We start from the raw sequence: 27,252 nt of genomic DNA, 5'->3' as shown, positions 1-27,252 counted from the left end.
CGTTTTCTATGTTGACATTTTAAAATTAGTAAAAAGAATCTACAAAAAAAAAAAAACTTGGGTAAACTTTAAGGCCCATCTTGTGTACAAATAACACAGAGATTAACTTCCCCACCACAACAAATAAGCATAATTAAATAGGGGGCACTGTGTTTATACAGTATGAATAGTTTAGATCACTTCTTATGCAATATTTTCTGTTTATATTTCAGAACTCTTCCTGCTAAACATTTTGATAAAATCGCTGAACAGATCCGTGCTCATAACATCCATGCTTTGCTGGTCATCGGGGGCTTCGAGGTAAATATCTAAACACTTATGGTTTTTTTTCATCTTTGTTGTCTTCATGTTTTTTTCATTCAATCCAATACGACTTTATGGAGTTAATATTATTGTTGTCTAAATTAATTATTACTTTTACAGTTGTTCTGTCTTAAAAGTGTAATCTATCCAAAAGCTTTTGTGTAGGGAAATACAAAGCCGATAAGTTGATGTTGCCCAAGTTGGGTGTCTGTGATCATTGTTACTGATACTTCACCCAGCACCGTAAGTAAGTGTCCATTTGGTTGAGGGGTTAGTTTCTACTATTTCGGTTAGTGTCGGGGAAGGTTAAAGGACAGCCGAGGTGAAAATAAACAAATGAAATAAACAATTGTATCTATCCTCCTTCTCCTAAAAATGACTTTTGAAGATATTCCAGTTTTATTTTATGTTTAAATCTACTTTTTAAGTTTTAACTGTTTTATTTTTGCTCAATGACACATTCATTGAAGTATGTCAGAGCTAAAATCTATGAACTATTGACTCGTTTTTTCTATTTCCTGCTCTCAGAAGCCATTTTCTGATAGGAAAGTGTTTTATAGTTGGAATTTCTTATCAGTGAGGGTCACACTGTGGTCACTTCCTGTCTGAGTCAGGACTGAGTCAGCCACTTACATAGTTGATATTTTACTCTTTTAGGCAGAGAAAGAAAAACAGGAACACAGCATAGTTATTTGTGTGCTAGGCACTGTACATACACGTCTATCTCATCAGTTCACATGTCACCTCGGGTATACTTTAACATGAAAGTGAGGTAGATGTTACAGTTAGCTTAGCTTAGGGTCGATTGTTAGTGCTAAGTGCTTCCTCTCATGTGAGTTTAGAGTTAGGTTATATCAGGGTTTTTTAGGGGTTAATGTGATGGATATTTTAAAGGATTAATATTTAGGATTATGGTTCAGAGGCGTAACTACAAATCACGGGGAACCCCAGAAAAACTTTCAAGGTGCCCCCTATAATTCACACATTTTCTCTTGCCTACTCCTGGTGACCCTCATAGCCTGGGGGCCCATCTCACAAGGGTCATAAAACAAGCGTGGACATTGTCATCATTAAACCCAAAACAAGTATAGCCACAAAAAACACCCAATCTGATGGATGGACTCCTTATCAGAGAGAGTGAAGAAGTAATTGGGGCCCCCTTACAGCTCTAGAGCCCCCTCCAGTCACAGGGGCTGCTTCCCTGTAGTTACGTCCCTGGTGCGGTTGACAATTCAGAAAAGTCATAAAAATGTTGAGTTCAGCCAAAGTTAGGAGACAGGAGGATAGGGGTATAGTGCCGATTCTGTGTATCTCAGGGCAGAATAAGAAATGTAACCTGTAGGGAGAAGACATTATACTTCTTCTGCAGTGAGTGTCGCTCAGGTTCCTGGTCCTACTCTCATTTGACCACAACCTTTTATCCTCCTTTATACCATCATCACCCTCAGACAGCCAATCATGAGTCTTCAGGGCCATCTGTGTTTGTTGAACACCACACTGGTAATTGTGTGGCTGCTCTATAACAACAAGTGACTCCTGTTAATGCGCCAAAGTGTAGGAACCTTGAAGGGGCGGGATACAATTACCATGGTAGCAGCCTGAAGAGCTCCTGCAGTGATACAGTGGCATGCATGGAGAAGGGGGAGTGCCAATCATTGAAGAGGAGACCCGGAGACCATTAGGGACACTCACTGTGAGGTGATTTCTTCCTACAGGTGCGGTTTAAATTAAATGCTTAAAGTTTTCAGGCACAATAATAACATTAGTATTCAGCCATACCACCAGGTATACGTTTTCTAATCCATTTCAAGATCGCCTTAAAGGAATACTATTGATTCACATATTTTTTTCAATTGACAAATGAATTGTTTGGGAAGTGCTGCTAAGTACTGGTGTATACATTTTAGTAGCAACCTCTTTGTTTACTGTTATCAAAATACTTTCAAACTTTAATGATGCCAAAACTGACGGCTGACTGAGCCATGAGGAGAGGGGAAATTCCCCTCACACTTGATCAGTTAACTCTATGTGTACTCTGTGTGTGACAGAGAGAAAGCTTCCAACAGCTGCAGCTTCTGTGTCCTGTGTTTCTGACTGAAGTGTCTGAAGAGAGCAAAGGAAATGTAATTAATTGTCACAGCTTTTCATACTGTTTTTGCTTTCAGAGTTTGATATTTGCTTTCTGTAGTCTGATATGCAACTCTGGCTGTGCATTGAAGCAGACACCCCTTCTGCAATTGATTTGTCCCAATATAGCTAAATCCTACCCTCAATAAATTACAGCTTTTGCCTCTGATATTTAACATGAAAAGTAGGAAAATGTTTACACAGCTACTTAGACATTATTTGTACATTGTCATTTTAGAACACTTGGGTATTGATAGTATTCCTTTAAGTAAGGTTTCCTCATAAGCTTAAAGTGGAACTACAATGGAAAAGGTTTTGTTTTTAGTAAGGATTCTAGTTGGAGCGATTGTTGCTTACTTCCTGCTCTAGTGACAGAACACAGGAAGTGAAGAGGAATCCTCAGACTGGGTGGACAGCAATCAATACCTTGTGTATCTTCCAATCCTTACTCTCAGAACAAAAATAGTTTTAGCTGTAGTTCAGTCTTATTATTCTATTCTATTAATAAAAAATGTTACTATGTTTTTGTTTATATCATTTGCAATTAAATGATATGTGTCTATGTAATATTTTTACATTGTATGATTGTTGTTCTTGTATTGACTATTTCTTTTGTTTTAGTGTATGTAGTGGTTCCTGTGCCATGTAAGTGTGTGCTGTGGTGGTTGTGGCTTTCCCCATGGCTCCGTAAAGATCTGTTTCCCCCCCTACAACCACTGTTGTGTCTTCTTTTTCCTCCCTACATTGTGCCTGCACATCCCAGGCCTTCTTGGGACTGATGGAACTGACTGAGGCCCGAGGAAAATATGAGGAGTTCTGTATTCCCATGGTTATGGTGCCCGCTACTGTCTCCAACAATATACCGGGGTCAGATTTCAGCATTGGCGCAGATACTGCTCTGAATACTATAACCGATGTAAGTTGGATCATGTTTGCTTGAGTGCACTTAACTCACACATCACTACGACCCTGTCTCTGTGGCCTTTATTTATCAGAGCTGTCCAGTCAGATCAGAGATTTTTAGATATCACTGACTAATCAGACCTATGCTTGATTCTGTGTCGCATAACCCAGGTAGCCTCCAATGAGCTATATACTAGCTTTAATCAGCTTTTACATTTTTGACCTTTTACAGAACTTCGGGAAAGTCCTATTTAGGATCAGGGCTGTAGATATAATTGTTTATCTCAACAGTTTATTTTCACTTCGGGATGCTTTAAAGTGTACCTGAGGTGAAATAAAAAAAAAACAAAACATGCATATCTAAGAAGAGGCCAGAGGCTTCCCACCTGCTCATTGCTAGTGCGAAGGCGTGGTCATACTAACTCATGCGAGAAGAGGGACATGGCTGTGAAATTCTTGAGGGTCCAGGGCAGCGGCAATATGGGTGAGGACGACACAGGGAGTCCCTGGATCCTGCAGAGGCGTCCCACGTCCTCCTAGCCCTCACCGTTTTTGAAAGCGGACCCCTGGAACATTTCCAACAAGAGCTCCTCCTCATGTGCAAGCATAGCTGTAATGCGTCTGCTTAGGTACTTCTGCGCCTGGGCAGTGAACTGTGAGGAGCTTGTGCATGAGCGTCTCTGTGCTTCTGCTCAGGTGCGACTGTACTTGTTTGTGCAAGAAGAGGAGCGCGGCTGCAAACTTACTTAGGGTCCTGGGCAGCGGTAGTACATGCGAGGAGGACACGGGAAGCCCCTAGAGGACCCAAAGGTTTCTCTCTGCCTTGATAAGTTTTAGGGGTTTTTTTTGGTTTAAGTTCACCTCGGGGTTTCTTTAAGCTAGGCTTGATCATCATGAGCTGCTCAGCAAAAAGATATCTGAGTTCTGTTTCCCTGATACGTATTGTGTGTCTAAGCTCTGATAAATAAACACCTAAGATGGCGGTATATAAAGGTAAGTAGCCCACGCTGCATGCCACTTCTCACTAATACTGTTTTGCACGCTAATCCACTCTTGGTTTTCGGTGAGTTCTCTGCTGCTAATGGGTCCACGCTTCTCTCTCACTGATTGTAGTGCTTGCTTGTTAGACCTAGAGGCTGACGGCTAGTACAAAGAGCTTCAACTTGCAAAATTTTGAACAACTGTCATCTATTTGCAATGCTAATGAATGTTGCCAAGTGACATTCCTCCATCGGTATCCCAAAAGACCAGTTGTTAGTAAGCTAAAAAGGCCTCTTTAATTCCACAACAAGGGAATGGAAAGCGAGTGAGTGAAGGGATCACAGTTTCGGTGTCAACACGTCTCTTCTTAGCATTTCGCAACCCTTAGAAGGTTGTGTACGGCCTCCTATACGCTGCACAAGAAAGAGATTGCAGAGGCAGAAAAAATGAACGCATCGTCATCCGGCTGTCATTATGGCGCTTGGATGAATATATTGATCGGCGAAGACTGAATGGGGAGAGCATCATTTCGCCTTACTGCTACTTAATGGCTAATTGAGTTCTATTATTGGCGCTGACGTGGTGCAGACAATACAATGCAATGTTTGCCAGGTTAAAGGACAACTAGACCCAAAATTGAACAAGGTAAAATCTAACCATGATGAGGATAATGATGATCTGGGCAGCACGGTGGCATAGTAGTTAGCACTCTCGCCTTACAGCACTGGGTCCCCAGTTCGAACCCCAGCCAGGGCACTATCTGCAAGGAGTTTGCATGTTCTCTCCGTGTCTGCGTGGGTTTCCTCTGGGCACTCCTGTTTCCTCCCACATCCCAAAAACACACAGATAAGTTAATTGGCTTCCCCCTAAAAATTGGCTATAGACTAGGATACATACAGTACACTACGTGATACATAGACATATGACTATGGTAGGGATATGTGAGCTCCTCCGAGGGGCAATTAAGTGACAGGCAATATACTCTGTACATCGCTGCAGAAGATGTTGGCGTTACATAAATACTAAATAATAATAATAATAAGGCAATATGCTAGGAACTGCAAACTTCCTCTCCTTTCTGGATTTAGCCATTAGACAGATCAGTCATGAGTCCATAGGATATACAGCGTAATATAGGACTAATATATGCCTATGTTTTCCCGTATCTCCCGTATCCATTACAGTAGAAACCATATGTCTATATGAAGAGGTGGGACTTTGTAATTCACAGGAAGTAGGTGTTTTCAACTTTAGGACCTCACTTCTGGTAACAGGAAATAAGTTTCAGAGATCTTAAGTCTTCAGGGATAATAGCACAGTTACAACAAATAGAGCTACGCAAATGGAATTTTCACTTTTTAAAGTTCATTTGGAAAGGTAACACTTATGGTTTACGCTAATCAACATCAGTGCTTCAGAATTTGCCTTGTTTTGTTTTGGGTTTAGTCGTGCTTTAAAGGAAAACTGTAGTGGGGTCGGGGAAAAATGAGTTGAACTTATCCCGGGCTTCTAATGGTCCCCCGCAGACATCCTGTGCCCGCGCAGCCACTCACCGATGCTCTGGCCCTGCCTCCGGTTCACTTCTGGAATTACAGACTTTAAAGTCTGAAAACCACTGCACCTGTGTTGCCGTGTCCTCACTCCCGCTGTTGTCACCAGGAACGTACTACGCAGGCACAGACCCTACTGGGCCTGCGCAGTACGCTCCTGGTGACATCAGCGGGAGTGAGGGCACGGCAACGCAGGCGCAGTGGTTTTCAGACTTTAAAGTCTGAAATTCCAGGGAGGCGGGGCCGGAGCATCGGTGAGTGGCTGCGCGGGCACAGGTTGTCTGCGGGGGATCATTAGAAGCCCCGGGTAAGTTCAACTCATTTTCCCCCGACCCCCCTACAGTATTCCTTTAATATGAGAACGCTGTGTACAGCTTTCCATAACATCACCTGGCACCACTTGCGCACTGCTAGTTGGGTTCAAGGAACCTATAAGCAGCAATCAGGCTCCTCCCCCTCCCATTTAGACTTTTATGATCACAGCAGTACGTTAGCACCATTTAGGTGCCTGAGTATTCTTGTCCTTAAAATGACTTGGTTCATCCTGCATAATACATCCATATTTATTGAGTCACAGCTGCTATTTGCTATAGAGGTCTATAGTACCAGCCAGTATTCCAACGCAATGACTGTGCATGAACATGTCATAGATTGCAGGTGGTAAAGCGTGTCATATAAAGCCAAGCATGAGAAGCTGCCTGCGCAGACCTTTCTATTGCATTTGCTTGACTCACTTTCCATGGTGAACCATCATACTGTTTAGGCTGTCTTCTACTATAATGAAAAATATATAAAAAATGAAATAAATGTTTCTTATATATGTGAGCTGCACGCCTAAAACAGTCTCAGACAAAGTTAAATGTATCAATAAGCCACCAGCCAGGTTCCGTCTTTAGCCTGCATTGGAAGCAATAAGTAGAAACAGATTGGGAAAAAAGATACGTTGAAAAAAATACAACTGGAACGTCACTGGAATCTTAGAGATAAATTATCTAAAATAGTTCATAGAAAGGGACCTCCAGTGTTTTGTAGGAACGTCATACAAGATCCCTCTTGGCTCTGAGAGTATTTGAAAACTCTACTGCGATAAAAGCTGCAGCACTACTTTGATTCGCTATACGCTATGCTCACTGCCTTAACTATTTACTGTTAACTTCCTGTGCTAAGTATGGTACAATAACTTGAAGCAGAGAATGAACAGTTTTCCAGAGTATTGTAGCTCCATGGAGTGGATTATGAAAGATGAATGATCTGTGCACTATCTGCATGTTTACAGTGGGCCTCCAAATTCTACCATCTCACTGGCATTCTTACCACTATGGTCTGGGTTGTTCTAAAACCAAGTAACCAACACTACAGCAAACTAATTGCCTTTGTGTAAATGTGAAACTGAAGCCAAACCCCTTTACTTAGGTTTTGGATACCACGAGGAAGGGTTAGAACATTTACCAGGTTCTTCCTGTCTGTACCTTCTCTAGGGAGACAACAGAATACCCAAGCAGCTCGAGGTGACCCAAAACAACTAGGACTGTATAGGGGACTAAAAGAGACTAAAAAGCCCTCCTACTAAAAAGCAATGCTTGGTGTAATTTGCCTTCTTCAAACAGAAGATATTTGCGATAATTCAGCTTTAAGTGAACAACTGTGGTTACCCACAATGCACTGCTACTGAATATGCAAAGTATCTCTTCATGCCCCTGAAGCCAGGCTATCTTTTTGCCTTTGTGACATTTGACACCAGGAGGAAGGAAATTAAGGATAGTTCTGTAATTTGTTGACAGAACAGGTTATGAGGTAAATCTGACCAATAAAATGCCTGTTATACTGACAAGTTATGATTTGTACCGTACAGGGAAAATGCTCTTCACCTTCCGGTCAGAGATGTGACTACAAATCATGAGGCCCCAAAACGTAGTTTTTTGGCCAGTCCTAGTGATGCCCCGCCTCCTTCACGGATCTGAGTGCATGAGGCAATGAAAGGTCACATGCAACTTACAGTGCACAGACACAGATGTTTATAGATTCCACCCCCACCTCAGTACAAACGCACTGATATAGTGGTACATTTACCGAAGATTCTGGTGATACGTTTTGTGACTTCTTAAAGGGAGTAGAATTCCATAATATGTATTCAAAGTGTTCAGGAGAGAAGCCATAACACATCGAATGGATTTCACATTCACAAACTGTGGTCATCCCATAATACTCCCCTCAGTTCCTCCCACCCATTTAAGAACAAGTGTCTTTTGGATAAAGGAACTCAAAAGACTGAAAGCAGTATTGAACAGGTTAGGAACAAACTGGCTTCCTGGGCCCCACAGTTAGCGACAATGGTTATTCCTGTTGTGTTTGTGTGACAGGAAATTAAGAGGAGTGTCTCCTACACTGATACTGGTTGCAGTAATGACCTGATAAATGTTCTAGTCCTTCCGAAATGGTATTCAGATCTAAAAGAAAGGCCATGGCTAAAGTACCACATTAATCTTTAGACTTCACCAAACCATATATTCACCTCATGTAATCTAAGCCAAACTCAATAAATCAGAATGGAGGCTGAAAGCATCACACCGTGTCCTGATGGGCCTCATACCAGTTACATGCTATGTCTAATGGTGCCCTTTGGCATCTATATATCTCATTTAAAGTGGAACACATGCCAAAACTTTAATTTTACTTTTTAATGGAGTGGGGAAGGGTTAGCTTAGTCATTGCTTTTTGAGTTCCGGTTGGAGAAATTTCACCTTACTCGCTATCCATGCATTTGAGTCACTAATAACAGTAGGTGAGGCGACATCTCTCCAATGATGGATACAAACAGCAGTACAAATACTTTTATTTGTAGTGTTGAAAAGGCCTAGGAAATCTGCAGGACTTTTATTGCTGCCTGTGTCGGCTCTAAAGCTACATACTCACTTTGCGATGCGGGAAGATGGATGCAGCGACATCTCCCTTACAGCGAGCGTGCCCCAATCCATCTTCCAGCGGGTATGCGTGACGCCATGCGGCATTGCACGACGGGCGCAAACGAGACCTCAAGCAACCCCGGTACGGGAGTCATCAGGGATCTTACCGATCTGCCGTGGCAGTCATTGTAACTGTGTGACGCTAAGCGACGTTAGCGTGATTGTGCGTCTGTACCTAAGTCACAAGATCGCGGAAGCGACTTGTCGTTGCTCAAAAAAAAAAGAATCGGCGGTCGTGGGGAAAATGTTGGAAAAATCACAAGGTGGGTATAGGCCTTGAAAGTTTCTTCACCTCCTGTGAGATTAAATTACCTCAGAGCAACACAGACAGCTCTAAAAAACCTTGCTCGTGTTCTAGCCCCTCCCTGCTCTGTTAGGAACTAAATTAAAGAGGGTTTTCCTGGAGTTACACTTTAAAATGTTTTCTGAATGAACCATTACTGTATTTTATTTCCTGCATATTATCCTGTGATCGAGGAACATGCAGGAAAAGCAAAGCAACATGATTCCTGTCCTGCAGAAATAAAGCCCTTAATATTTGCTGCCAGTGGTACCACGTGAATAATTGAGTGATTTCCTTGTAGCATGTACCTCCTCCCTGTTTACTTCAAAACCAGCAACAAAACAGCCTTAATCGCTTTCCTGTTCCACTGTACATTACGGCAACTAATGAACCAATTATAACAGTAACACAATGCTTCACAAAACAATAAACTAACCCGCCTTTTTCCTACTCCTGCTGATTGTCTCCATTCTTAAACCACTAAGAGTTTTTCCACAAATTTTACTCATCTCTTTTTCATCTCCGTGGGAGATTCTAAAACCTCTTCAGAACTTAATTGCGCCAATGCAACCTTCAGAATTTAACTGCGCCAATGCCAGCTTCTTCAGAATTTTAACTACGCCAGTGTCACCCTCTTCAGAATTTTAAACTGCACCAGTGCTACCTTCTTCAGAATTTTAACTGTGCCAATGCCACCCTCTTCAGCATTGCGCCAATGCTAACTTCCTCAGCACCTAATCGCACCAATCATACCCTGTTTTATTTTGGCACTAAAAATGTTGCCTCATTAAGGTTCAACTGTGGCCAAAAGTTTTGTTCTTTTACTTTGGATAGGAAGGAGAATAGTTAGAACTTCTTTCAGATCATTATTGTTGCTGCTGTCCACAGTGGGCAAATTTTCTTTACCTCCTGTTTCTGGGACACCAATGGCTCTAATGTGGTTTCAGAGTGTCACCAGAAAAGAAACTGAGGGACAGCAGTACAGACCTGGCAGAAGCTCCTACAGTTAACTGACAACTTCGCTGTGTGTGGCCCTGTTGAAGAGATGTTGGCTACTTCCTGTCTGGTTAAGATTATAAGGAAAAGTCTCATCAAAAGGGACATATCCGTAAATATCAGAAAGAGGTCTAACTTTTTCCCCATCCAATCCAACTTATAATAAATGTTTTAGCAAAAGTTGAACATTAAGACCTCATTTTGCATTTAACAAAATGTTAAATTGTTTATGCAAAAAAAGTTTGGCAAAAAAAACAATGTCGTTTTTGCACACTAAAAAGTCAAATACATGTTTTGCTAATTCTTAAAACTTTACTCCTGCAGCTGCAGGACCTGCAGCTGCCTGCTTACTCACAGTTAGTCTGAAACACTCCCCCTTAAGTCACATAAGCAGACGATGGGAACAGTGGCTGGTCTGTCCGCTGAAGCCACTCCTTCCTCATGACTGATAGCTTTCAGTGTCTGTCAGTTTCTCGTAGTTGGGCACAACTATGGAACAATGAATAAGGGGGGGGGGGGGGGGGGAGCATGATGGTCTATGAATTGGTACATCCAATATTTTCCTCTTCTACTTTGCAAACAACTGCAATGTTTTTAAAATTAAATTGAGACAGTGGTCTGTGAGATGCATCAATGAGCTTGGACTCGGTTATTGAAGTGCTTGATTGCGGGATCTGCAGACAAGTTCAGGCATTAACAGATCCAGACTGCCACGTATTATTCAATCATAAGCCAGTGGGACGCCACACCCTCCCGCCACACAGAAGGAGCCACTAACCCCTCCCACAATCACACTCGGCTAAGTTCATTTTTATGCTGCCACTTCAGGCTCTTGAAAGTCTGCTGGAGTTATACGAGGCGAGAGCCACTTATGAAGAGTTTTGCATCCCCATGTGCATTGTGCCCTCCACCATTAGCAACAATGTCCCCGGCACTGACCTGAGTCTTGGCACTGACACTGCCCTGAATGCCATTGTAGAGGTAAGATGCTGGACCTAACGCCAAGGGAGTCATTTACTAACAGAGCTTTGCAATAAAGAACCAATCATATCCATCGGGGTATTTAAAAAAATAAATAAAAAAAAATAGGATACCCTCTGCATATAATTGGATGCAAATCTATACTTGTATGTTAACCCTTGAAGGTCACTTTTTCCCTTTTTGGTTTATTTAGTTATAATATTTAGTGGAAAATATATTTATTTCATCAGGAAGTAGAAAAATATATTTTTTACATCAGGAAAATCTTAAAGTGGACCTGAACTCAGAACTTGCTCTCTGCTCTGAAAGATGAGCAACAGCATAATTACTTTTAAAAAATCACATTTCCTTGTTACAGCTGATACAAATCCTGTAGTGTGTCTACTTCCTGCGTTCATGGAAGCTTTGTTAACATCCTGTGTTTACAAATTAGCTGTTTTTCCATGATAGAGGGGATTCCTGAGCTGACACAGCTGAGAGATCACGTTACGACGGTGATTAGTCACAGATGAGGGGGAATTGTACAGGTTTAATCTCTAAATACACACGGGTGGATTTCTCTGTTTTCCTTCTGTCCTGTGCAAGAGTTCAGGTCCACTTTAAATGTCATAAATGAAAATGTGATACTTGTTTAGAGCTCCACCTGCTGGTTAATCTGGCATTACAAGCAAAGATGGTCAACAAGAATCAAATAATTCACTTCCTGTCCATTTTGATTGGCTCAATTTCAAGCAGCTTACAATAAGCATCAAAACTGGATGCAAGCTGGGATTTTTTTTTGTATTTTATTGACCTCAAATTGTAATCTTGTGTGTATATATCTATATATATATATATCTATATATATATATATACATACATACAGTGGTGTGAAAAACTATTTGCCCCCTTCCTGATTTCTTATTCTTTTGCATGTTTGTCACACTTAACTGTTTCTGCTCATCAAGAACCATTAACTATTAGTCAAAGATAACATAATTGAACACAAAATGCAGTTTTAAATGATGTTTTTTATTATTTAGTGAGAAAAATAACTCAAAACCTACATGGCCCTGTGTGAAAAAGAAATTGCCCCCTGAACCTAATAACTGGTTGGGCCACCCTTAGCAGCAATAACTGCAATCAAGCGTTTGCGATAACTTGCAACAAGTCTTTTACAGCGCTCTGGAGGAATTTTGGCCGACTCATCTTTGCAGAATTGTTGTAATTCAGCTTTAGTTGAGGGTTTTCTAGCATGAACCGCCTTTTTAAGGTCATGCCACAACATCTCAATAGGATTCAGGTCAGGACTTTGACTAGGCCACTCCAAAGTCTTCATTTTATTTTTCTTCAGCCATTCAGAGGTGGATTTGCTGGTGTGTTTTGGGCCACTGTCCTGCTGCAGCACCCAAGATCGCTTCAGCTTGAGTTGACGAACAGATGGCCGGACATTCTCCTTCAGGATTTTTTGGTAGATAGTAGAATTCATGGTTCCATCTATCACAGCAAGCCTTCCAGACCCTGAAGCAGCAAAACAACCCCAGACCATCACACTACCACCACCAAATTTTACTGTTGGTATGATGTTCTTTTGCTGAAATGCTGTGTTACTTCTACGCCAGATGTAACGTGACACGCACCTTCCAAATAGTTTAACTTTTGTCTCGTCGGTCCACAAGGTATTTTCCCAAAAGTCTTGCCAATCATTGAGATGTTTGTTTAGCAAAATTGAGACGAGCCTTAATGTTCTTTTTGCTTAAAAGTGGTTTGCGCCTTGGATATCTGCCATGCAGACCGTTTTTGCCCAGTCTCTTTCTTATGGTGGAGTTGTGAACACTGACCTTAATTGAGGCAAGTGAGGCCTGCAGTTCTTTAGATGTTGTCCTGGGGTCTTTTGTGGCCTCTCGGATGAGTTTTCTCTGCGCTCTTGGGGTAATTTTGGTCGGCCAGCCACTCCTGGGAAGGTTCAACACTGTTCCATGTTTTTGCCATTTGTGGATAATGGCTCTCACTGTGGTTCGCTGGAGTCCCAAAGCTTTAGAAATGGCTTTATAACCTTTACCAGACTGATAGATCTCAATTACAGTACTTTGTTTTCATTTGTTCCTGAATTTCTTTGGATTTTGGCATGATGTCTAGCTTTTGAGGTGCATTTGGTCTACTTCTCTGTGTCAGATAGCTCCTATTTAAGTGATTTCTTGATTGAAACAGGTGTGGCAGTAATCAGGCCTGGGGGTGACTACAGAAATTGAACTCAGGTGTGATAAAACACAGTTAAGTTATTTTTTAACAAGGGGGGGCAATCACTTTTTCACACAGGGCCATGTAGATTTGGAGTTTTTTTTCTCACTAAATAATAAAAACCATCATTTAAAACTGCATTTTGTGTTCAATTATGTTATCTTTGACTAATAGTTAACGGTTTTTGATGAGCAGAAACATTTAAGTGTGACAAACATGCAAAAGAATAAGAAATCAGGAAGGGGGCAAATAGTTTTTCACACCACTGTATATATACATATACACACACACACACACACACACACACACACACACACACACACACACACACACACACACACACATATATATGATATATATAAATATGATACAGAGGCATGTCCTGCAGCAGGGAACATATCATATTGTAAATAGATGTTTACATCAGCACGTTAGCAGTGTGGTGAAAAACAACAGACAACATAAGTGTTGCAGTGAAGCATACGTTTCATGTACTGTATGCAGGGCTGACATCAAAAATCTCTGGGCCCCATACTGGGAAAACCTACTGGGCTCCCCTTACTCCCCCCCCCCCCCATATTGAAGGTAAACCCCCTACATTTAAGGTGGTCACCGGCGATCAGCGACGCACTGTGACATATAATCCTTTGGGATTACTCTCACTGCATTGCTTTAGCAGCGCTTGCGATTTGTGGAAATTGCAAATACCCTGCATGCAGCATTTCTCAGCGTTTTACTGAAAAGAGAATGGCAAAGCACAAGCATGGCAAAATCACAAAAAAACTGCAATGCAAAATCGGCCAGCTGAGGCGAACACAGGCACACTCTCTGACTGTCTGTACCAGGGCCGGCCCGCCCATGAGGCGGGGTGAGGCGGGTTCCTCAGGCGGCAGGAAGTGGAGGGGCGGCACCAGATGAAGTGGCTGTGACTGATAGCGGGGGGAGCCAGAGCCGCGGTGAGGGCAGCCCGACCTCTCCCTCCCTCTCCCCGGGCCGCCCTCCATGCTCCCCCCTCGGACTGCAGGCAGCAGAGTTAGCGCGCAGGGAAGCGCTGCTGTACACAGCTGTTACTCACCTCCCTGGATCCGATCGCCGCTCCCACCCTGCTGGTCTCCTCTCTGCAATGTAGCCGCTGATACACACGCGGCTGCTTCCTACGCAGCGTGTGTAATGTATCAGAGGCTACATTGTAGAGAGGAGACCAGCAGGGTGGGAGCGGCGATCGGATCCAGGGAGGTGAGTAACAGCTGTGTACAGCAGCGCTTCCCTGCGCGCTAACTCTGCTGCCTGCAGTCCGAGGGGGGAGCATGGAGAGCGGCCCGGGGAGAGGGAGGGAGAGGTCGGGCTGCCCTCACCGCGGCTCCGGCTCCCCCCTCCGCCATTATGAGGGGGCACCTACCTGGGCAAGCTACCTATCCTATACTGGGGGGCACCTACCTAGTCTAACCTGTTTTGGGGGCAGCTACCTATCTATCCTATACTGGGGGGCACCTACCTAATCTAACCTGTACTAGGGGCAGCTACCTATCTATCCTATACTGGGGGGCACCTACCTAATCTAACCTATACTGGGGGCCAGCTACCTATCTATCCTATACTGGGGGGCACCTACCTAATCTAACCTGTACTGGGGGCAGCTACCTATCTATCCTATACTGGGGGGCACCTACCTAATCTAACCTGTACTGGGGGGCAGCTACCTATCTAACCTATACTGGGGGGCAGCTACCTATCTAACCTATACTGGGGGCAGCTACCTATCTATCCTATACTGGGGGGCACCTACCTAATCTAACCTGTACTGGGGGCAGCTACCTATCTATCCTATACTGGGGGGCACCTACCTAATCTAACCTGTACTGGGGGGCAGCTACCTATCTAACCTATACTGGGGGGTAGCTACCTATCTAACCTATGCTGGGGGGCAGCTACCTGTCTAACCTATGCTGGGGGCAGCTACCTATCTAATCTATACTGGGGGCACCTACCTAATCTAACCTATACTGGGGGCACCTACCTAATCTAACCTATACTGAAGGGCAGCGACCTAATCTAACCTATACTGGGGGGAAGCTACCTATCTAACCTATACTGGGGGCACTTATCTAACCTGTATTGGGGGCACCTACCTACCTAGCTAGCCTATACAGGTGGCAACTATACTGGCTACCTATACTGGGGGCAACTACCTAACTAACCTATACTGGGGGTACCTACCTATCTAACCTATGCTGGGGGCAACTATACTGGCTACCTATATTGGAGGCACCTACCTAGCTAACCTGTACTGGGGGCACCTACTTATCTAACTTATACCGGGGGGGGGGGGGGGGGTGCCTGCCTATCTAACATACTGGGGGCAACTATACTGGCTACCTATACTGGAGGCAACTACCTGGCTAACCTATACTGGGGGCAACTTTACTGGCTCACCCATGCCTCGCCACCTATACTCTGGGGGGAACTTTAGCTGGCTACCTATACCGGGGGGGGGCGCAATTTTTACACCCTCGCCCTGGGTGCATTTTAGCCTAGAAACTGCACTGTTGCCGCCGGCCTCCGAGTCCGATGACTCCGAGCTCTGCGGCCTCTCCTGTCTCCTCCAAGGCTGCACGCTGGTGACGCTGCCTAGAGCCTAAGCCTGCTGATTTGATGGCGGCGGCTGCCGCCCGCTCTGCTGCCCTGGCTGCGGCTGATTGTCACGGTCAGTCACTGAGCAGCGAGCGCCGCCGACGTGACCGTGACGATGATGATGATAAGGCTGGCTGGCTGCCGCCGGCCGCCGCTCACTGGCCCAGCGCGAGATCCCTTAGATCCGAGATGGAGCATGCCCGCCGCAGACCGCAGATGTCTGTCCCCTGCCAGTGCAGGATGCATGCTGGATGCGGATGCCCGCTCTTCGCCGCCGCCAGACCCGGAGGGAGACCCAATCCCCGGTGAGTCAGTCACTCACTTTGCTGCGTCACTCAGGCTTTCCTTCGCGGACACGGTCGGTTGTGTGGGGGATGTAATGTTATATAGAAATATTGGGGGGGGGGGGGCGCCTTTACGATCTTTGCCTCAGGCAGCAGAAAGTCCAGGACCGGCCCTGGTCTGTACATTCTGTGAAAGACGTGCATCTGGGGCCCAAGTGCGTGACATTGTTCACCGGGCCCCAGACTTACTCGGGCCCCATACTGCAGTCTCACTTGTGATGCCCTGAAGGCGGTCCTGACTGTATGCTTCACTGTATGCCTGCAAATATGGAGATCCGCACCACCTCTATGGATAAATCTTGTTTTATTGATTAGAAAAAGACATACACATTAAAAAGAAATGTGGGGCAAGACAGTCCACTGTTTCGGCCCCTGCCCATCTTCAAGTTGCCCAGTTCTGATAACACATTGACACAAATCCACATATATATACAAAACAGCCAATCAGATTAATTATACAAATGAGAGGACCTGATGGGGAACTGCTACATTAAATGTTCTACCACTCCCATCTATGTAAATCCCAGCACTCATAATATGTGCATAGGCAAAGATGCAAAATAACATATATTAGCCTAATATGAACTAAAGAACATAAAAGCACAGTCATAAATCCTCCAAGGGATCATCCACGCTATGTAAAATATTCCCCGCTATTATGAATCGCTCAAGTGAAGTTTATAAAAAGCTCCGTAAAGATGTAAACAGAGGCTGGCGGCTGCCGACCAATCAACACCAAGTGGGAGTGAGAACAACCTTCAAACCACTCCCACCTGTGATGGCCTCAAGCCAATAGGGCGCTATGTAAAAATCGCTGAGCAATAGCGCAGAAAAAAAGCGGGACGCAACAAGAGACAGAGAAAATCACTCCGCACAGGGCTACAATAAAAACCGCCGACCTATAAGGCGCAACCTAGCCGCCGACCAATAGGACGCAACCCATCCAAGAGCCACCAACTAATAGGACACAACCCATCTAAGAGCGCCGACCAGTAATATTGATGGGCCCGCAGTACATAGAAACAGAGCCTCTACTCCGGCAATTCTAGTTAAAAAACCTGCAATCCATAAGATTAAAACCACCAGTGATTGTGGTTTTTTTTAAATAGGATTGCCGGAGTAGAGGCTTTGTTTCTATGTATTGCGGGCCCATCAATATTACCTGTCGGCGCTCTTAGATGGGTTGCTTCCTATTAGTCAGCGGCTAGGTTGCGCCTCATTGGTCGTCGGTTTTTGTTTTAACGCTGTGCAGAGTGACGTTCTCTCTCCCTTGTTGCGCTCCGCCTTTTTTACGTGATATTGGTTGGCGACTTTTTGTTTACATAGCACCCCATTGGTTACCGCTTGAGGCCATCACAGGTGGGAGTGGTTTGGAGGTTGTTCCCGCTCCCACTTGGTGTTGATTGGTCGGCAGCCGCCAGCCTCTTGTTTACATCTTTACGGAGCTTTTTATAAGCTTCACTTAAACGATCCATAATAGCGGGGAATATTTTACATAGCGTGGATGATCCCTTTGGAGGATTTATGACTGTGCTTTTATGTTCTTTAGTTCATATTAGGCTAATATATGTTATTTTGCATCTTTGTCTATACACATATTATGAGTACTGGGATTTACATAGATGGGAGTGGTAGAACATTTAAAGTAGCAGTTCCCTATCAGGTCCTCTCATTTGTATAATGAATCCGATTGGCTGTTTTTGTATATATATGTGGATTTGTGTCAATGTGTTATCAGAACTGGGCAACTTGAAGATGGGCAGGGCCCGAAACAGTTGACTGTCTTGCCTCACATTTCTTTTTAACTTGTATGTCTTTTTCTAATCAATAGAACAAGATTTATCCAGAGAGGTGGTGCGGATCTCTATATTTGCAGGCATACATTGAAGCCCCTGTGGTATCCTTGGAAGTTTTCTGCACACCTCACCCCCCTTCTTTTAGGTGGATAGCCAGAGAGTGCGACTTTACCTACCCAGTGCTCCACTGTATGTGTGACATCGCAGGTGCAGTGCATGATGCAACCTATCCCTTTTATGGAGTGATCCTGTCTTTACAGGATGTGCAACACCACGCCCCAGTGCAGCGATCTGCAAACTTGGCTCTCCAGCTGTTAAGAAACTACAAGTCCCACAATGCATTTGCCTTAATGGATCCTGACGGTGGCTGTCGGATTCCTGCAATGCATTGTGGGACTTATAGTTCCTTAACAGCTGGAGAGCCAATTTTGCAGATCACTGCCCAGTGTGATCTTAGTGAAATATTCCTTTTGTGTGGAGTGACCAATTAAGATTTAACTGTAAAAAATTTTTTTAGCAACATGTATAGAGCAGGAAAGGGTTAAGCATTTAACGGGTGGATATCTGAAGCTCCGTCCTTTCCTGCCATGCTCATCCTGTTTGGGAAAAGTAGGTATCAAATAGACTGGACCTTCCCAGACAGTTGCTACAGTATTCCCCTGCAGAAGGAGGTCCCCCTTCCCTCATTATCTTCTCTGTATAAGGAACAGACAGCCCCATCCTTTCCGAACCTGCACGTTAAACACTGAACGCTCATAGGAAAGATAAATGGCAGTGGGATTATGCTTAGCATTTTCGACTTCCATTGAACATGTTTTAGGTTGCTTGCTGATGTGGACATCATGTTTCCATACTGGTGATATACTAATACCATGTGCATTTCTGCCAGACATGTGATCGCATCAAACAGTCTGCTAGTGGAACAAAGAGGCGTGTCTTTATCATTGAAACAATGGGCGGATACTGTGGCTACCTGGCTAACATGGGTGGGCTCGCTGCAGGTGCTGACGCCGCCTACATCTTTGAGGAGCAGTTTGACATTCGGGAACTCCAGGTAATCATTTATCATCTATATAGGATATTTATGTTATTGATACAGAAGTTGGTTTTATTACATTTCGCAAACTGGTGCCTGTGACTTTAGATTTGAAAGAGTCGGAAAGATGTGTGCTAAAGTCATATAATAACAATATGATCTAACCGGTTTCTTGGCATAAACAAGTTCATTGAAAAGAATAACCATCTTTCATGCCCTGTTGTTGAGAGGACATCCTTTACAAGGTCTCTCAGAAGAAAAATTGGGAGGGGGTACACCACTCTGTCAAACACTGCATAGACAAATAGAGCAACAGTTGAAAAATAGCATTCCTCAATATAAAATTGAGTTTGGGGATTTCAGCATCTGTACTATATATTATCATTAAAAAAATCAGAGATATCTGTGCATAAGGGACAAGGCTAAAAGCCAATACTGGATGGCTGTAATATTCAGGCCACCAGATGACGGCACTAAAACCAGACATGATTTAGTAGTAAAAAATAACAGCATGGGCACAGGAAGACATTTGGAAACCTTTGTCTGTGAACACAGCTCACCACTGCATCCTGAGATGCACGTAAAGCTATACCATGCAAAGAAGAAGCCATATAGTGATAAATATCAACACCAAATCTGACATCATGTCACCCTGGATATTCTTTATAATATGTTGTTGGTGTCAAATTCAAAGTGCCTATTATACTTCTGTTTCAAAATTTACTATATTGTCTTTATGTCATCTTTCATGAAGTATGTGATGTGTAAGATCTAAATGATTGTCTTATCTCATAGGCAAATGTGGAACATTTGACCGAAAAGATGAAAACAAGCATTCAAAGAGGCCTTGTACTAAGGTACGGAAACCGGCTGTAAATTTTCAAAAGCAGAAATTTACTGTTTGAGAAAGGGTCAGTCAACCCAAAACTAGTATTTCAATTATGGGTGGTCTCTAGTTCATCCAGTTAGAAGATGATGCCGGTTCCTGACAAGTCTTGGACAATTTATTCTATATAATTCTTCTTGAGGAGAACGCGAGGAGAAACATGGGATTAGTTTTGTCTGGTGATTAGTTATTTAAGTTTCTGATTGGATGGATCATGGCCATGTGATCTTTTCTCACTTTTGCTTCCTGTGTCATTCTAACCTGGAAGTGATAGAACAAACATGCTGGATCTCTACCTGGATTTAAGGCCGGCTGGCCAATTTTATTGCAAGTGCCACAGTGTAGAGCACAAAAGGTTTTCAATTTTGAAGGTGTTGACCCGCAGACCTCACTACTGCAGAGGAAATGCAGATGGATCAGTGACCTAGGAACTTTGACCCCTAATGGGAAGAATGAAGCATATAGCCTGAAATGTTTCTTATGAGCAATCTTGCATTACCTGTTGTATCTACTGCACTGTCTCTTTAAGTTTTGTGCCCGCCCATCAGGGTGTGCTTTATGCAAATTGTATGTCCTTTAAATAGGGTTTGGCACTTTTGTTCTGTAAGCTCTTGAGAAAGACCTTTGTGGTCGAAACATTGTGCTCTGCACTGTGGCACTTGCAATAAAATTGTCCAGCCAGTCTTAAATCCAGGTAGAGACCCAGCATCTTTGTTCTATGTGTGGAAGTAACCCTAAGGGTTGCTGGTTGACTCCATGGTGCTGTTAATTATTGGGTTGCAGCGTTGGGACATCTGTATTGCTTTGTAACCTGGAAGTGATGCCTGATAACAAGATCACAACTGGCCAATCAGAGACTTACAAATCAATCCCCTGATAAAACTGATCCCATGCTTCTCCATGATTTCCATGATTGGGCAGCACGGGTGTCCTCCAGGTACTCTGGTTTCCTCCCACATCCCAAAAACATACAGATAAGATAATTGGCTTTCCCCTAAAATTTGCCCTAAACTAGGATACATACAGTACACGTTACATACATAGACATACACTCAACCATATGCACCCACACACATTGAAGTCCATGATACTCCCCGGGGTTCTTATTGCCTAAAGGCTATTAGTATGTCCTTATATACAGTGGGATGCAAAAAATTGGGCAACCTTGTTAATCGTCATGATTTTCCTGTATAAATCGTTGGTTGTTATGATAAAAAAAAGTCAGTTAACTATATCATATAGGTTATAGGAGACACAAGAAAATCATGACAATTAACAAGGTTGCCAAACTTTCGCATCCCACTGTACATGGCAACTATCCAAGGAGTGTGTGGATAACAAGATTACTATAGCAGTCATGCACGCCTTCGTTAGGAGCGTGCCTTCCTTAGATAGGAGCGTGCCTTCCTTAGATAGGAAGGCACTCTCCTATCTAAGGAATGCACTCTCCTATCTAAGGAAGGCACACTCCTAAGGAAGGCACGCTCCTATCTAAGGAAGGCACGCTTCTATCTAAGGAAGGCATGCTCCTAAGGAAGGCACGCTTCTATCTAAGGAAGGCACACTCCTAAGGAAGGCACTCTACTATCTAAGGAAGGCATGGTCCTAAGGAAGGCACGCTTCTATCTAAGGAATGCAGTCTCCTATCTAAGGAAGGCACACTCCTAAGGAAGGCAGGCTCCTATCTAAGGAAGGTATGCTCCTAAGGAAGGCACGCTCCTATCTAAGGAAGGCACGCTCCTATCTAAGGAAGGCATGCTCCTAAGGAAGGCACGCTTCTATCTAAGGAAGGCACACTCCTAAGGAAGGCACTCTACTATCTAAGGAAGGCATGGTCCTAAGGAAGGCACGCTTCTATCTAAGGAATGCAGTCTCCTATCTAAGGAAGGCACACTCCTAAGGAAGGCAGGCTCCTATCTAAGGAAGGTATGCTCCTAAGGAAGGCACGCTCCTATCTAAGGAAGGCATGTTCCTAATGAAGGCAAACTCCTATCTAAGGAAGGCACACTCCTAAGGAAGGCACGCTCCTATCTAAGGAAGGCATGTTCCTAATGAAGGCAAACTCCTATCTAAGGAAGGTACGCTCCTATCTAAGGAAGGCACGCTCCTATCTAAGGAAGGCATGTTCCTAATGAAGGCAAACTCCTATCTAAGGAAGGCACACTCCTAAGGAAGGCACGCTCCTATCTAAGGAAGGCATGTTCCTAATGAAGGCAAACTCCTATCTAAGGAAGGTACGCTCCTATCTAAGGAAGGCACGCTCCTATCTAAGGAAGGCACGCTCCTAAGGAAGGCACGCTCCTATCTAAGGAAGGCACGCTCCTATCTAAGGAAGGCACGCTCCTTACATAGCAGCGAGCGCTGCTTTGTAAGGCATGCATAGCGGACGCTCCTTAACATTAAGGTGCCCTGCTTTAGCAGTGCATCTTAATGAATTAACCCCATAATCTCAATTAGTCCAGTTCTATTTAAAGGATCACTTCAAATCTATAATACATGCATTTATTATTATTTTTTTGTAAGTCAAACATTTAATTTTTGACTTTTTTAATTTGTAATGAAATTAGATAACACTTTCAATTTTTCTTTCTTTGCTTTATTTAACAAGGAATGAAAACTCCAACGAGAACTACACCACAGACTTTATATACCAGCTGTACTCGCAGGAAGGAAAGGGGGTTTTCGATTGCAGGAAGAATGTACTTGGACACATGCAGCAGGTATAAGACTATATTTAAAAGTCTGCTTATTTATTGATATTTAAAGCTCTATTTCACCCTCCAGGGTTTTTATTGGCTAGTAAGGGCCAGTTAACATTTGTTTAAAAAAGGCACCCGTTCAGGAAGTTTTTAAGCTCCGCTTAGCGCAGGAAGCAAATCCTAATGTTAAAAATAGGATCCGACTCCACTTGTTTAAAAAAAAAGTGGTTCTGCTTGCCGCGTTGCGCTAAGCGAAATGCAGAGTCTGAACTTGGCACATTTTCCCAGGCAGGAAAATGTATGCAATGAAAGCCTCACTAGGCCAGTTGCCATGTCCGCTTCGCCCTTTTCGAACGCAGCTGTGACGTAATACTCGCGTGTCCTGCCACTTGACCCCTCGTACACAGCCCGGTGGCATGAGGATCTCCATTAGGCTGCAAAAGATCAATGGGAATCCTCAGCAACAGGGAAAATTCTCATGAACCAATGAGAATTATCCCTATTGCTGGGGATTCCCATTGGTAGACCAATGAAAATTCTCCCTGTTGCTAGGGAAAATTGGCCTAATGCAGCCTATGGAGAGCTCCATGTTCCTGCCGGCCTCTGTGGTGAATAAAGAAGGACCGCGCATGGCGGGAAAGATGAGCGGTGATGTGTACAGGCGGATGTGATCAATGCAGGACATGTGATTGAAGTGGACGTGGAGGAGACGGTGAAATTGTTGCAAGCGGCTGCAAAACGGACGGAATGCATCCGCTTAGCAGATGCGCTTACCATGTCCATTTTGCATCTGCTCTAGTGCAAACTGGCCCTAAAGATTATTAGGGGACTAGGTCTGTTAATTTTCACATTGATGCAGCTGTTCCAGAGAAATTCCCTTTAGAAAAGCCAGTCACATGACCCAGAGATCTATTCACTAAGTACAGGGCTGCTAGCAGAGTGGAAGTTATTTCCACTGCACAGAGCCATCACCTGACCACTCCCACCCCCTCCCTCTGCTCCTTCCTGTGTGTGTGTTGATGGGATGGGGAGGCGTTTGCACTATACTTAGACTGCTGTTAAGGCTAGCCAAACAGTATCTGACAGAGCACAGAAAGTCAGCATTGCAAATTCAGTCAGCTAGGTAGTAGTAGTAGTAGCATACCTCCCAACTTTTTAAGATGAGAAAGAGGGACACTTAAGCCATGCCCCTGTCACACCCCTGATCACACCCTCGCCACGCCCATAGTCATGCATACCGTAAAGATTTCATAAGAAAATATGGTGTTTTATAATTCAAATCACACTGCTCCTTTTTATCCTGGATCATATTCCTTCATATTAACAAAGTTTAAAATTAGTAATATATCAATTTAACCACTTGAGGACCACAGTGGTAAACCCCCCTAAAGACCAGGCACATTTTTAATAAAAATGTATTATTATTATTATTATATTATTATTATGTTTTATTACTCTTTTGAGATGAGCCCCCAGGCTGTGAGGGTCACCATCGGTAGGCAAGGGAAGGGGTGTGACCATTGGGGAGGTCCCACCAAAGTTTTACTGGGATGCCCCATGAATTGTAGTTACGCCACTGGTTTTTAGCATTAAAAAAATGTAAGGAATTGCAATTGCTGAAATGTAATCATTTTTTTTCAATTCAATACAATTATGTATGCCTATTAGGTGTATGGATGATATCACTTTGTATGTGTGGTTTTGACATGCTAGCTCTATAACAGCTTATCTTGTACTTGTGACAGGGAGGAGCACCTTCTCCATTCGACAGGAACTTTGGTACAAAAATCTCAGCGAAAGCCATTCAGTGGATCTCTAGGAAGCTAAAAGAGTGCTACAGGAGAGGTAATGTATCCTGCCACTAGCAGCCCAGTGATGGTGGCCACTAGCAGCCCAGTGATGGTGGCCACTAGCAGCCCACTGATGGTGGCCACTAGCAGCCCACTGATGGTGGCCACTCCCAGCAGGTCTGTTACAGGCACAGGCAGGGGCAGTTTGACTTCAGTATTGAATAGAAAGTGGTCATTAGAACAGCACTTTAAAGCTAACTTTTAACTTTAAAAAGTAAAAAAAATAGATATTTACCTCGGGAGGGGGAAGCCTCTGGATCCTAATGAGGTTTCCCCATCCTCCGCAATCAGCCCGATCTGGCGCTGGCACCCCCGAACAGGCAACAACAATAATAACATCAGTGGCCTGCCTAGGGGCCTTCCGCTTGGGCTCTGGCAGAAATAGCCAAGCCTGATTGCATCTGCTCTACTGCCCAGACGCAGATGGCTTGCACCTGCTCAGTAAAGCGGACCAGATGGGGCTCGGCTATTTCCCCCGGAGCCTAAGCGGAAAGTCGCTACTGCGCGCAGTGCAAACAAGAAGCCTTTCGGGGGCTTCATCGCTGGATCGCCTCTGCTGAGGAAGACGGGGGAAACCTCTTAAGAATCCAGACGCTTCCCTCTCCTGAGATAAGTAACCCTAGGGGAATTTTTTTTCCCTTCAGGTTTACTTTAAAGGAAACCTGAATTGAGGGTACTATGGAAGGTGCCATGACCTCACCGGCATAACAATCGCGGGGACCATGGTGGGGCTCAGCTCCTCCATCCCAACTATCAGAGTAGCGCAGGTTGCAGTCTAAAATGTACCCGTTCCTCTTCTTCCTCCTGGCTGCCGCATGCTCTATGCTCCAGCTCCCAATGCATGTCACATGACGGGGTACAGGGAGTGCAGTACAGAGCGAGTGGCTGCCAGGAAGAAGAGGAGACCCAACACTGCGGGAGCTGGTAGATATTATACTGCTCCCTTTGCTACTCTGATGAGCAAGACAGAGTGAATGGTGGGAAATTGAGGTTTGACTGGCCACTAAATGTGGAGGCCCAAGAGGCTGTTGTTACACCTCTGGATAATGCTGTTATGGAAAGAAAAAACGTACTTACCTGACCATTGTGCTGATCGTCTGCCTCAAATGCCTTGAGAACCACAGACCCAGACCAAGCGGGCAGGTCAGGTTTCCTATACAATTAGTACAAGTGTAAGTTTTGCAAGCGATTGTGGTAGCGAGTTGCGATTAGCGATTTTAATTCTGATTGGTCCTTTAAAATTATTATTATTATTTTTTTTATTACAGTTTGCAGTCATTTAAAATCACTCACAAATCTCCCTGTGTAGCGATTCATGAGCGATTTGCCAGCGCTTCAATACTCCACATTGAAGCGCAAACGCTCCCAAAATGCTGCATGTCCTGCGATTGCGATTTTGCTAACGGCAATCGCTACTGTGGAATTTGTTACATTTATTTACATTGGCAGAGTGTTTAGGGAAATCGCTAGCGATTTAGAGCGCTCACTAAACGCTAAAAAAAGGGCTCTAGTGGGTTCCAGCGCTCAAAGGGATGCGGAAATTAGAATTGACTGATGGAGTAAACACTTCTATCTATAGTCCTACTGCTTCATCTTTTTCCTATAAGGCACAGATCACACAGGCCCAGTTCACAGGGGCAATAAACTCATGACTGCGGCGCTCGTTGCTCAAGTGCTGCCTATTCAAATCCCCCAATTTCCCTGCTTCGCTGGAGACCATGGCAGCTGATATTCACTTGTGTTGTTGTTTGAATCTGGGTTTCCTTATTCGGAAACCCAGATAATGCTGTACACAGCACTTCAGCACCATTACTTGCGGAGATATCTGTAAAAGACAAGGCGAAGAGGGGGGATGGGGAGAGAGCGCATTCAATAGACAATTTCAGAAAACTGGTTAGCCAACCATGGAATAATCTCACCTGAGATTCTAGCCCATATGGGTTGGTCGGCTGAAGAGCTTTTGTCCCATTCAGAACCGGGGGCCAGGTATTTTCAGCAATCTTCCTCCACAAGATGTACTGGCACAAATGCTTCTCCGTCCACCAAACTTCAGTCCTGGATCAGATGTATTTCCACAGAAGGACCAGGTTTGTGTTTAGAGGACTCCACGCTACTCTGCGTGCTTTACACTTGTAAGCCACAGGCTGCAGGAGCTCTTAACCTCCCTGTCGTTAAGATTATTTTCAGATCTAGGTTCTAAAAGCCATGCAATTTTTTCATAAGCTTTTAGACCCTAAAAACAAGAAGAAAAACATACCACAGAGAGATCTGCAGCAGCTCCTGCATATAACTCACTCAGGCACGGGATTACCACCCTGTTCTGTGGTTTTCTGTCTTGAGCCTGACTCAGGATTACCGTTTAGGACAGGGCAGGACTGGGAGGTGGAAAAACTGAGAAAATCCATCTGCTGGCCAAGCAGCAGTAACCCTGCGTTATCACTCCCAATAGAAACCTGCAGCAAGACTTCACTGTGAGCAGCAACACGTCATTACTGCTGCTTGGCCTGCAAGTGGATTTCCCCAGCTTTTCCAGCTCCCAGTCCGACACTGGCTAATGCTGGGCATTCATGGTTCGTTTTAAATTATCAATCGAGCCGCTGATGGCTCGATTGATAATATTCAACCTGTCCGATCACCGCGGCGGGTCGATACCACGCTCGATCCCCGCGGGCGGACAATGGTAGAAACGAAAGGCAGATAAGG

General features: G+C 44.1%; 1 protein-coding gene across 3 annotated transcripts in view; it reads left to right on the top strand.

Annotated features, from left to right (window-relative positions):
- PFKP (phosphofructokinase, platelet) overlaps positions 1 to 27,252 on the top strand; it is a 180,445-nt gene that overhangs the window by 139,970 nt on the left and 13,223 nt on the right. Inside the window, exons 15-21 of one of the 3 annotated variants that reach the window (XM_068235805.1) lie at positions 213 to 300; positions 3,194 to 3,346; positions 10,935 to 11,087; positions 18,968 to 19,132; positions 19,910 to 19,971; positions 22,609 to 22,720; positions 24,445 to 24,544. In XM_068235805.1, coding sequence (XP_068091906.1) covers positions 213 to 300; positions 3,194 to 3,346; positions 10,935 to 11,087; positions 18,968 to 19,132; positions 19,910 to 19,971; positions 22,609 to 22,720; positions 24,445 to 24,544 — 833 coding nt within the window. The remainder of the gene's footprint in view (positions 1 to 212; positions 301 to 3,193; positions 3,347 to 10,934; positions 11,088 to 18,967; positions 19,133 to 19,909; positions 19,972 to 22,608; positions 22,721 to 24,444; positions 24,545 to 27,252) is intronic. The other 2 variants (XM_068235804.1, XM_068235803.1) reach the window with 2 other exon arrangements.

This window comes from Hyperolius riggenbachi, chromosome 5 (genome assembly GCF_040937935.1).
Source record: "Hyperolius riggenbachi isolate aHypRig1 chromosome 5, aHypRig1.pri, whole genome shotgun sequence".
Lineage (NCBI taxonomy): Eukaryota > Metazoa > Chordata > Amphibia > Anura > Hyperoliidae > Hyperolius > Hyperolius riggenbachi.
The sequence above is the reverse complement of the archived record's forward strand: the minus strand, read 5'-3'. Positions and strand labels throughout refer to the sequence as shown.